Source organism: Seriola dumerili, unplaced genomic scaffold, assembly GCF_002260705.1.
Source record: "Seriola dumerili isolate Sdu_G_001 unplaced genomic scaffold, Sdu_1.0 BDQW01000312.1, whole genome shotgun sequence".
Lineage (NCBI taxonomy): Eukaryota > Metazoa > Chordata > Actinopteri > Carangiformes > Carangidae > Seriola > Seriola dumerili.
This window is the reverse complement of record NW_019174567.1, coordinates 911,931-924,560: the sequence shown is the minus strand read 5'-3', so window position 1 is coordinate 924,560 and position 12,630 is coordinate 911,931. Positions and strand designations below refer to the sequence as shown.

Below are 12,630 nucleotides of genomic sequence, written 5' to 3'. Positions count from 1 at the left end.
ACAAACAACTCCGACACCTGAGACGTGTCAGACAGAGGTGTTTGTGGCTCAGGTGTTGAACCAGACAAAGTAGTAAAACAGTGAAACGGGAACTTCCCGTTTATTATAACATTTACTTCATATCAAAGTAAATAATGTCTATTTCACTATTCATTATATTTATTCTGGTTTGGATCTGTCAAACAAAAATCATGATAAAAACCAAAAGAAAATACAGAGTAGTACCACTGATTGTGAACAAATTTTCCAAACTTTTTGATAAAGTTATTGTTTAAAAAAAAATCCTCCATAAATGTTCACTTCATCTTTTCAAAGTCTTTGGATTTTCCCTTTAATGCAGGTGTCACGTGTAAGTGCAGCCAACAGAAAGCGGCGTAATACCGTCGCTTGTGCGTAGGAATACAGTAGTTCGGCACATGAAAACATGTAGTGCCAAAAGAAAGTGCTGTTTTGACGGGAAGATAAAGATGAAAATATTCTACATGAATTTTCATTTAAACAGATGTTGGATCATGGCGTCTTTTAAAGTGTGTAAAACAGGTATTTTCTGCTGGCCCCGCCCACAGCAGCTCATCACTCTGCTAGTGCACCGGAGCTCCTGCTGCTCTAAACTGACTCTACAGGCTCATTATGTTTAGTGACAGTCATCCATCATCAGTATTATCTGACCCACAGAAGAACCGTGAGCAGGTGCACAAGGAGAACTGGTGCTGGTGATTGTTTCTGAAATCATTCTCACTGTTTGGATCGTTGATGCAGCAGCAGGTCGGAGCTCAGTGGTTCAAGAACAGAAGCTCACAGTGACCTGAGAGACGGACTCACTCAGAGGACTGGGAGCTCTACTGCCGTTACCATGGTGATGCAGTTCTCTCCATCACCATGCTCGCCACTAACCTTCTCCATGGTTACATTCTGTCAGGCGCTGAGCAGAGGGAGGTCAGGTCGGGAATAATAATGGTGATTGGGGGGTTTCACTCACACACACACACACACACACACACACACACACACACACACACACACACACACACACACACACACACACACACACACACACACACACACACACACACACACACGTTTGCTTCTAATATTCGCAAATTTAAACTTAAAGCCTCTGGAAGAATTAAAACAAAATATTTCACCACCAACTCACAGTGACCGATGAGAAAACAAATCGAGCTTCAGCTTCCGGGACTGTATCAAACCATTTGGGAGGGGAGGCAAGGGGAGGGAAAGGGGTGGGTGGTGAGAGACGAGGAAGAGTTTCTGGGAAAGTTGGACAGGAAGAAGAAATAAGATGGGGTTGGGCGCTGAATTGAAGTGAGAGGTCAGATGAGGTTTAGCCCCCACCCCACCCCCCCCCCCCCCCCCCCCCCCCCCCACCCCCCGCAGAGACACACAAAGGTTTTACTGTGACTTGTAAGTCACCAGCTCTGGAACCTGAAACAGTTTGTCGTAGAAATAAAGTCGAACACGTTAAAAATCTTTATTCAGTAGAAAAATAAAGAGAATTAAAACCATTGGTCTGTGATTTTACATCTTACACATGTTCAACCTGTTCCTGGTGAATCTGACTGAACACACCTGTCGGTCTGCAGGGTGGAGCAGACAGGTGACCTTTACCTGCGTCCCGTGAACCGAGAATTTATATCTGATCCAATCAGATCTCAAGTTCAGGGACCAACTGCACAAAACACCTGGAGTCTCCCGAAGGTTTCCTGAAAATGTTCGCTGCAGTTTAATGTTTCCTCCTGATCTGAGTTCATGGTGATCAATCAGTATTTCATGTGGATCGATCAGCTGTGAGAGTGTCAGACGCTCTGACCGTCTGCTGAACACTGAGCCTAGGTTTCCATGACGACAACAGGAGGAGAGAGAGAGAGCACCAAACTACTTCAATGTCATTTTTTCTTCTCTGGCAACTTTTGTATGCGAGATGTTCACCGCTATCACAGGCGCAAATGCCAGAAAACCAACGGTCTCCATGGCAACTGTAGAATTTTACAGCTGTAAAAGTCTTAGGAAACCTCTGAAGAGAGTCTGTGCAACAACCTGAAGAACCTCCCTCAGCTGAGGAGAACTTCAACCGTGAACTCAAACTTCAGGAGAAAACTTCAGGTGTTTTGTGCAACTCAGCCGCGGAGCTGGACACGTCAGAAGAGACCAACGCTCCAGCTGTAGTTAAATCACCGTCGGCTCAGTGACGGTCGACGTCCGGCGGCACTGAGACGGCTCCGGGGTTCTGGTGTAATCCGGTAATGCAACAGGCAAAGATACAGGGACAAACTGGAGCCGAGCTTCATCTCATTCTTTAGAGCAGAAAACACAGTAAATAGTCCGCCTTACTCTTTTTCTGAAGGTGTCAGCCATCACTGATTTGAATAACCTTGAAACCGTTCATGTTCCCGTGTGAACAACCAGCTGGAAAAGATGTTTTAACCTCAGATAAATATTTCTGAGCAGCAGGACGCCCTTCGTCTCGATTCTGTCATTTAGTAAAAAAATATTTATCAAAAATAAATCATCTTAAAAACCAAAAACTAAACGCGACTCCCTCGACCCTCCGGTAACGCTCTACCACCCGCCCTTTGCGACGCATTGGGAGTAGGTCTGCCGGTCCAGGTAGAGCACAGCGCACACCTGGCTCACCTTACAGGCTCCCTCGCAGGTGATGCTGTCGTTGTATCTGACCATGTAGTTGCTGAAGTACCTGTGGAAGGCGGCGGCGTGCGGCAGCCTGAAGCTCAGGCCCAGCTGCAGCAGGCTGCGCGGCTGCAGGTCACTCAGTCCAAACGCCTCCGTCATGACATACTCACGCCTCCAGTCCGATCTTTGTTTGTCGTTGGCTTCCGTCAGATTCAGGTAGTACTGCCAGATATCCTTCAGAGGGAGAGAAAGGCAGCGACAGAGGGGAGGGGGGTCAGACACAGTCTTTGAGTCTGTCTGAATGGCAGAGACAGTTTTTGTTTTCTGATTGACGCTGTGATTAATCATCGACAAAGGTGAGAGGAGGTGTTCGAGTGCAGGACGATTCAGTTTGATCTGAGTTTGTTGTCGAGCAGCTCTCCTCTCTCCTGCGTCTTCCCCCTCTTTTTAATGTGAAGTAAAAATCACTGAAAGCTCCAGGAGGGGACGGTAATGAAGTACATGTACTCCAGTATACACACATATATATATATATATTTACATTTTACTTGAGTATTGTTTTGTTTCTTTTGGAAACTTTTACTCCACTAGACTTAAAAGACTAATGTCCTTTTGACTACACTTCTATGAAGGACTCTTACTTTGAAGCAGAACTTTTAGTCAGTGGAATAAATTTTATTTTATTTTGAAAATGTGACAGAACATATTATCATCGTCTTCTTATCTTCTTCATTTCGCTCTTTTATTGCTTTCACTGTATATGTGTGTGTGTGTGTGTGTGTGTGTGTGTGTGTGTGTATGTGTGTGTGTGTGTGTGTGTGTCTATACGACATCTGCTCCTCTAATTGTCCTTATTGATAGTGAAGCACATTGTTTGTCCTCCCTCTGTAACGTCTGTCAAAGCTCTTTGTAAACTCTGATTTTAAAAGGTGTTGTATAAATAAAGTTATTATTATTATTATTTGTACTTTAAGTGCTTTGTGTCTGGAGCTGTTTTATATGGTTCGGCCGGTGAGATTCAAACATCTGGTGGAACATCCTGACGGCCTGAGGCTGCTACAGCAGAACTTTACTGCTGATGGTTTCAGAATAAGAGTCCAACAGTTAAACAGTGGGTGGAATGTGCAGGTGTTCACATGTAACTATAAACGGCGGGCAGGTAAACGTGTCGCTCAGTGGAGCCAGTGATGTGCAGTGAGGATGTGAGCCGACTGACGCTCAGAGCTTCTTACCAGCACGGCGAAGTCTTCGCTGTGGTACAGGTACATGCGGAAAGCCGGGTTGTTGGAGTACGGCTCCAAAACATGTTTGATGGGAGTAACAGCCGGAGACACAAACAGAGAGCTCAGAGGTTCACCTGCAGGGACAGTGGGACAGGTGTGTGATGCCTCAGGGACTCACAAGAGCAACACACATGACTGAACATCTCAGGACTAATTGTTTTACTCATTAGACTAAATGAAGTCAAAGAAGTGTGGTCATGTTTTTATTCCTCTGCCCTGGCGACAGCAGCCATCTTGTTTTTGAGCGTTGCCAGCGCGGCACTGTAAGACATCTTAAAGACGGACTCGTTACCTTTCTGGTCCAGCAGCACCATGATGCTGTCGCGGTGGGTGTGGCCGTAGAAGTGACCGGCGATGACATGACTGTACTTCCTGAAGATGGCGACCAGCCTCTCGTTGTGGCTCTCTCTGACCGCGGTGGTGTTCCTGGCGAAGGGCAGGTAGCCCACCGGCACATGGGCTATGATGTAGACCTGGAGCACAAGGAGAGCCGCATTTACAACCCACACACTTCAAAACGATCAACAGGCAGCAGAGTGAGGCAGGTCAAAGGTCAGGGTGTTAGGATGTGTGAGACCTTCTCCAGGCTCTGAGCAGCTTTCTCCAGAGTGGTCTCCAGCCACTGGAACTGTCCCGCCGGGTCCGTCATGTTGCTTGTGACTTTGTTGGGTCCGTAGTAAAGGATGGTGTTGAGACTCACCACCCGCAGACCAGGCTTCACCAGCTGGGAGTAGAAACCACCTGCAGCAACAGAGCTGAGCATGAAACGAAGCCTGAAGCTAACTGGACGCTAACCACTGACTGTTAGCATAACATGCTATAGCTTCATCTGGACCTTATGAGGTAATAAACAAACACTCTGTAAACGGAAGATCTCTAGGTTTGACTGAATGATGTGAACACGTCACTCAGGCTCTAACAAACTGTTATTTTTTTCTACTTCCTGATATTTTATAAACTGAACGGTTCATCCACAAACGAACTGACAGATTTATCAGTAACTGTGTTCAGACTGAAAGCAGCGAGAACCTCAATGTGCCCAGAAATCTTTCATTTCCTATGTGAGCCGGCGTCTGTTTTCCAGCTCATGGCCCACGTCAAAATCCAACCACATAACAATATGGAGGCCAAATAATGTCTTATCTTATCAGAGCACTTTTCACTTTAATGATAACAATTGAACATTTAGGACTGAACTGGGAGCAGGGGAAGCTTCATTCACCATCTGTCTCTTGACTCTGTTTTTCTTTTAATTGATGTTTGAGATGTTTTGTTTGCTTAGCCTTAGTCTTAGCCTAAGCTTCTCTTGTTGTTTGAGAGAGATTGACGGTTTCGACTCAGCAAACAAGGACTAATCACCGTTTGGTCCAGAACGAGGTCTGTTTTTTACAGAGGATTAGCCGAGGTCGGGGGGGGGTCAGAGGCTACTGCTGACCTCATTGTGAGGTTAAAAAGATGTGGTCTGCATTAATGCAGCAAACCTTCCCAGACTCCAGACCAGATCCGGCGGCCTGGGTTCACTGGTCTGGTCTTGCACCTCCTTACAGTCAGAAGCCAAAATCAAGCACTCACACTCACTTCATGTTGACAATCAAAACCCTCAACTCTCAAAAAATGTTCTTCAAAACTTAAAGAACTGATCCCTCCTCACCGCGTCTTTCCATTGTTGGTGTTAATTACCCTATAAATGACCACATCAGCTGTGGGGGGGGGTGGGGGGATAAAACCGTGATTGGAACTCACCACTCTACACTTCAACCAGAAAAAATACTCACAGAACTAGAAACTTTAACAAACGGACTGAACGTCTTTTATTTGGACCTCTTACGTTACAGTCACGTTAAGGAAACGTTCGAGACACACGATGTTCCCTGGCCGTCTCGCTTCAGGACCAGTGAAGTACGAACGTCCCAGCACTGGTGCCAAACTTCATCCCAGTCCAGACTAATAACATTATTATGGTGAAGGCCACCATGGAAGAGAGAAGAAAGGAGGACGGGGGACATTGTAGAGGCGGGGACTGGGACTGAACCATTTACCTCTGGCAGCTTTTCGTCTCCCACAGTTTGATGTTAAACAAACCTCGCCGTCTAAAAAGCTTTTGACGGTCCTCCTGTAAAGAAAAACGAGCGGCCGTTTAGCAGCGATGTTCGATTCATTTAACCGACCGTTTGTTGTTATTATTGTAACCATTGACAACAAAGATTGTCTAATGTTGAGGAGTATTTATTTCTAACCACAAAAACACGACTTTTTGCTAAACCTACCCGCAGGCAACAACCTGCGCCAACGCCGTGAGATGCTGATATCTGGTTTGGGTTGCAGGTTTGTGACGTCAGGCGACTAAATTTTCAATTCAGGACGTCAAACGCCATTTCTGGTGTGGAGGCAGACCCCAACGTCTGCGTGAATCCTGGTAACAAGCCAAACAGTTATTATGTAACCACGGCATGTTCTCGATACAGTCGGCATGTTTATCATTGTAAAAAAAAAACTATGGGCCCCAAACCAAAAAGGTCCAGTGGCCCCTGCCCGCGAGGGCGTATTTCAGGAGACGCCTCCTGTGGGTCGCTCAGAGGGGTTGATGAAAATGACCCGGAGGACTGGCTGAAAAGTTCCTCAAAACACCAGGAACGTCTTTTGACCTACGGACCCACAATGCAACGCTCCCTGACAGTTACTAGAACTTTATAGTGACTGAATTCAATCATGAGGGCGACAGGGAAGACAGGGAAGACGTTCGGTCAAATAATATATACTCATCATATATCGCTCCTTCCTCCTGCCTCGTCAAAAGGAAAAGAAGAACATTCAGTGATTACAGTGATAGTGACGAGGACACCAGCTGAAACATCAGCATTTAAGAACGCAACACGACTCCAGGATTTTCCAAACGTTGAAGTTGTTGAAGGGGATTAGGCTGATCGCCCACCACACACACATCTACAACACAGATTCCTGCTTCCCCAGGAAGAGGCAGCTGGATGGCCTATACTGTCCTGACAGTAATCCTCAGATTAACTGGTTGTGAAGGCACCGCCCAGTCAGCCAACAGTCAGCCAGCAGTCAGCCAAGCAGCCGGGCCAGCGGCAGAATGGCCAGACGACTGGAACTAAAGAAGAAACGTATGCAAACCAGACCGAGGCAGAGGACAGGGTTGGGAACCAGCCCTCAAAAATACTGTTCCTCATTCAGAAAGCGTCTCCCTCAGCCTGGAAAGCTCAACCACACGTAACTGGGAGGAAAACACACGCAAACAGACCAAAACACAAAAACTCCGGACACCTGAGACGTGTTCAGACAGAGGTGTTTGTGGGCTCAGGTGTTGAACCAGACAAAGTAGTAAAACAGTGGAACGGGAACTTCCCCGTTTATATAACATTTTATTCATATCAAAAGTAAATAATGTCTATTTCACTATTCATTATATTTATTCTGGTTGGATTCTGTCAAAACAAAAATCATGGATTAAAAACCAAAAGAAAAAACAGGAGTAGTACCACTGATTGTTGAACAAAATTTTCCAAAAATTTTTGATAAAGTTATTGTTTAAAAAAAATCCTCCATAAAAATGTTCACTTACATCTTTCAAAGTCTTTTCGGATTTTCCCTTTAATGCAGGTGTCACGTGTAAGTGCAGCCAACAGAACAAAGAAGCGGCGTTAATTACCGTCGCTTTGGCGTAGTGAATACAGTAGTTCGGCACATTTGAAAAACATGTAGTGCCAAAGGAAAGTGCTGTTTTTGACGGGAAGATAAAGATAAAAATATGTCTACTGAATTTTATTTAAACAGATGTTGGGATCATGGCGTTTCTTTTAAAGTGTGTTAAAACAGGTATTTTCTGTGCCCCGCCCACAGAGCTTCATCACTCTGCTAGTCGCACCGGAGCTCTCTGCTCTAAAACGACTCTACAGGCTTCATTATTGTTTAGTGACAGCTCATCCATCATCCAGTATTATCTGACCCACAGAAACCGTGAGCAGGCGTGCACAAGGAGAAACTGGTGCTGGTTGATTGTTTCTGGAAATTCATTCTCACTGTTATGGATCGTTTGATGCAGCGGCAGGTCGGAGCTTCAGTGGTTTCCAAGAAACAGAAGGCTCACAGGACCTGAGAGACGGGCGACTCACTCAGAGACTGGGAGCTCTACTGCCGTTTACCATTGGTTGATGCAGTTCTCTCCATCACCATGCCCGCCACTAACTTTCTCCATGGGTACATTCTGTCAGGCGCTGACGCCAGAGGGAGGTCAGGTCCGGGAATAATAATGTGTGATTTGGGGTTCACACAAACACACACACACACAACACCACCACACCACACACACACACACACACACAACACACCACCACACACAACACACACACACACACACACACACCACACACACACACAACACCACACACACACCACACACACACGTTTGCTTCATTTGAATTTTAAACTTAAGCCTCTGGAAGAGATTAAAAACAAAATTATTTCACCACCAAATCAACAGTGACCGATGAGAAACCAAATCGAGCTTCAAGCTTCCGGGATGATCAAACATTTGGGGAGGGGAGGCAAGGGGGGGGGGGGGGTGGACTGAGAGACGAGAAGAGTTTCTGGGAAAGTTGGACAGGAAGAAGAAATAAGATGGGGGTGGGGCTGAAATTGAAGTGAGAGTCAGATGAGGTTAGCCCCCCCCCAACCCCCCCCCCCACCCCCCGCAGAGACACACAAAGGTATTTACTGTTGACTTGTAAGTCACCAGCTCTGGAACCTGAAACGTTCTGCGTAGAAATAAAGATCGAAACACCATGTTAAAAATCTTTATTCAGTAGAAAATGTAAGAAGAATTTAAAACCATTGGTCTGTGATTTTACATCTTAACATGTTCAAACCTGTTCCTGTGAATCTGACTGAACACACCTGTCGGTTCTGCAGGGTGGAGCAGAACAGGTGACCTTTAAACCTGCGTCCCGTGAACCGAGGAATTATATATCTGATCCAATCAGATCTCAAGTTCAGGGACCCAACTGCACAAAACACCTGGAGTCTCCCGAAGGTTTCCTGAAAATGTTCGGCTGCCCGTTTAAATGTTTCCTCCTGATCTAGTTATGGTGATCAATCAGTATTTCATGTGGAGTTCGATCAGCTGTGAGAGTGTCAGACGCTCTGACCGTTTCTGCTGAAACACTGAGCCTAGGTTTTCCATGGACGACACAGAGCGAGAGAGAGAGGGAGCACCAAACTACTTCAATTGAATCATTTTTTTCTCTTCTGGCAACTTTGTATGCGAGATGTTCACCGCTATCACAGGCGCAATGCCAGAAACCAAACGGTCTCCATTGGCAACTTGTAGATTTTACAGGCATGAAAAGTCTTAGGAAACCTCTGAAGAGGTCTGCTGCAACCAAACCTGAAAGAAACCTTCCTCAGCTGAGGAGAACTTCAACCGTGAACTCAAACTTCAGGAGAAAACTTTCAGGTGTTTGTGCAACTCAGGCCGCGGAGCTGGACACGTCAGAAAGACCAACGCTCCAGCTGCTAGTTAAAATCACCGTCGGCTCCAGGGACGGTCGACCGTCCGGCGGGCACTGAGACGGCTCCGGCGGTTTCTGGTTTGTTATCCGGTAATGCAACAGGCAAAGTACAGGGACAAACTTGAGCCCGAAGCTTCATCTCATTCTTTAGAGCAGGAAAACACAAGGTAAATAGGTCCGCCTTACTCTTTTTCTGAAGGTGTCAGCCATCACTGATTTGAATTAACCTTGAAACCGTTCATGTTCCCTTGTGAAACAACCAGCTGGAAAAGATGTTTTTTAACCTCAGATAAATATTTCTGAGCAGGTCAGACGCCCTTCGTCTCGATTTCTGTCATTTAGTTAAAAAATTATTTATCAAAAATAAATAATCTTTAAAACCAAAAAAACTAAACGCGACTCCCTCGACCCTCGGTAACGCCCTCTACCACCCAGCCCTTTGCGACGCGATTTGGAGTAGTCTGCCGGTCCAGGTAGAGCACAGCGCACACACCTGGCTCACTTACAGGCTCCTCGGCAGGTTGTGCTTGTCGTTGTATCTGACCATGTAGTTTGCTGAAGTACCTGTGGAACGGCGGCGGCGTGCGGCAGCCTGAAGCTTCAGGCCCAGCTTGCAGCAGGCTGCAGCAAGGCTGCAGGTCCACTCAGTCCAAACGCCCTCCGTCATGACATACTCACGCCTCCAGTCCGATCTTTGTTTGTCGTTGGCTTCCGTCAGATTCAGGTAGTACTGCCAAATATCCTCAGCAGGGAGAGGAAAGGCAGCGACAGAGGGGGAGGGGGGTCAGACACAGTCTTTGAGGTCTGTCTGAAATTGGCCAGAGACAGTTTTTGTTTTCTGATTGACGCTGTGATTAATCATCGAACAAAGGTTGAGAGGAGGTGTTCGACTCAGTGCAGGACGATTCAGTTTGATTTCTGAGTTTGTTGCTCGAGCAGCTCTCCTCTCCTCCTTGGTCCTTCCCCCTCTTTTTAATGTGAAGTAAAAAATCACTGGAAAGCCTCCAGGGAGGGGACCGGTAATGAAGTACATTGTACCTCCAGTATACACACATTTATATATATATATATATTATATATATATATATATTATATATATATATTCATTTACTTGAGTATTGTTTGTTTCTTTTTGGAAAACTTTTACTCCACTAGACTTAAAAGACTAATTGTTCCTTTTGACTACACTTCTATGAAGGGGACTCTTACTTTGAAGCAGACTTTTAGTCAGTGGAATAAATTTTATTTTATTTTTTGAAAATGTGACAAGAACATATATCAATCGCTTTCTTATCTTTCTTCATTTCGCTCTTTTATCTGCTTTCACTGCTATATGTGTGTGTGCTGTGTGTGTGTGTGTATGTTGTGTGTGTGTGTGTGGTGTCTATAGACATCTGCCTCTAGATTGTCCCTTTAATTGATAGTGGAAGCACATTTGTTTGTCCTCCCTCTGTAACGTCTGTCAAAGCGCTTTTTAAACTCTGATTTTTTAAAAGGTGTTGTTATAAATAAAGTTATTTATTAATTATTTTATTTGGTACTTTAAGTGCTTTGGTCTGGAGCTGTTTTATATGGTTCGGCGGTGAGAATTCAAACATCTTGGTGGAACATTCCTGACGGCCTGAGGCTGCTACAGCAGAACTTTTACTGCTGATGGTTTCGAATAATGAGTTCAACAGTTAAACGGTGGGTTGGAATGTGCAGGTGTTCACATGTAACTATAAACGGGGGCAGTTGTAAAGTGTCGCTCAGTTGGAGCCAGTGCTGTGCAGTGGAGGATGTGAGCCGACTGACGCATTCAGAGCTTCTTACCAGCACGGCGAAGCTTCGCTGTGGTTACAGGTACATGGCGGGGAAAGCCGGGTTGTTGGAGTACGGGCTCCAAAACATTGAGGAAGTAACAGCCGGAGACACAACAGAGAGCTGCAGAGGTTCACCTGCAGGACAGTGGACAGGTGTTGTGAAATAGCACTTCCAGGACTCACAAGAAGCACACACATGACTGAACATCTTCAGGACTTTTAAATTGTTACTCATTAGACTAAATGAAGTCAAAGAAGTGTCGCGTTCATGTTTTTATTTCCTCTTGCCCTGGCGACAGCAGCCATCTGTTTTTGAGGCGTTTGCCAGCGCGGCACTGGTAAGACCATCATATTAAAGACGACTCGTTACCTTTTCTGGTCCCAGGCAGCACCATTGATTGCTGTCGCGGTTGGGGTGTGGCCGTAAGAATGTGACCGGCGGATGACATTGGACTGTACTCCCATGAGATGGCGACCAGCCTCTCGTTGTGGCTTCTCTGACCGGGTTGGTGTTTCCTGGCGAAAGGGAGGCTCACACCGGACACATTGGGCTATTGATGTAGACTCTGGAGCACAAGGAGGGCCGCATTTACACCCACACACTTCAAAAGATCAACAGGCAGGCAGAGTGAGGCAGGTCAAAGGTCAGGGGTGTTAGGATGTGTTGAGACCTTTCTCCAGGCTCTGAGCAGCTGCTTTCTCCAGGAGTGGGTCTCCAGCCACTGAACTGTCCCGCCGGGTCGTCATGTTGCTTGTGACTTTGTTGGGTCCGTTACGTAAAAGGATTTGGTGTTGAGACTCACCACCGCAGGACCGGCTTTCACCAGGCTGGGAGTTAGAAAACCTCTGCAGCAACGCGTGAGCATGAAACGAAGCCTGAAGCTAAACTGGACGCTAACCACTGACTGTTAGCATAACATGCTATAGCCTTCATGCTGGACCTTATTGAGGTGATTAAAACAAACACTCTGTAAACGAAGATCTCTAGGTTTGACTGAATGATGTGAACGTCACTCAGGCTCAACAAACTGTATTTTGTTCTACCTTCCGATATTTTATAAACTTGAACGGTTCATCCACAAACGAACTGACAGATTTATCAGTTAACTGTGTTTCATGACTGAAAGCAGCCGAGAACCTCAAATGTGCCCAGGAATCTTTCATTTCCTATGTGAGCCGGCGTTCTGTTTTCCTAGCTCAATGGCCCACGTCAAAAATCCACCACATAACAATATGGAGGCCAATAATGTTCTTTCTTATCAGAGCACTTTTCACTTTAATGATAAACAATTGAACATTTAGGACTGAACTGGAGCAGGGAAGCTTCATTTCACCATCTGTCTCTTTGACTCTGTTTTTCTTTTAATT

General features: G+C 45.7%; 1 protein-coding gene across 1 annotated transcript in view; it reads right to left on the bottom strand.

The window, feature by feature from the left end:
• Positions 1-1,475: 1,475 nt before the first annotated feature.
• smpdl3a (sphingomyelin phosphodiesterase acid like 3A) overlaps positions 1,476-12,630 on the bottom strand; it is a 20,877-nt gene continuing 9,722 nt past the window's right edge. Inside the window, exons 5-8 of the mRNA XM_022758862.1 lie at positions 4,510-4,673; positions 4,225-4,405; positions 3,882-4,006; positions 1,476-2,883 (exon numbers count right to left, since the gene is read on the bottom strand). Of these exons, the coding sequence (XP_022614583.1) occupies positions 2,578-2,883; positions 3,882-4,006; positions 4,225-4,405; positions 4,510-4,673 (776 nt within the window). The 3' untranslated portion in view covers positions 1,476-2,577. The remainder of the gene's footprint in view (positions 2,884-3,881; positions 4,007-4,224; positions 4,406-4,509; positions 4,674-12,630) is intronic.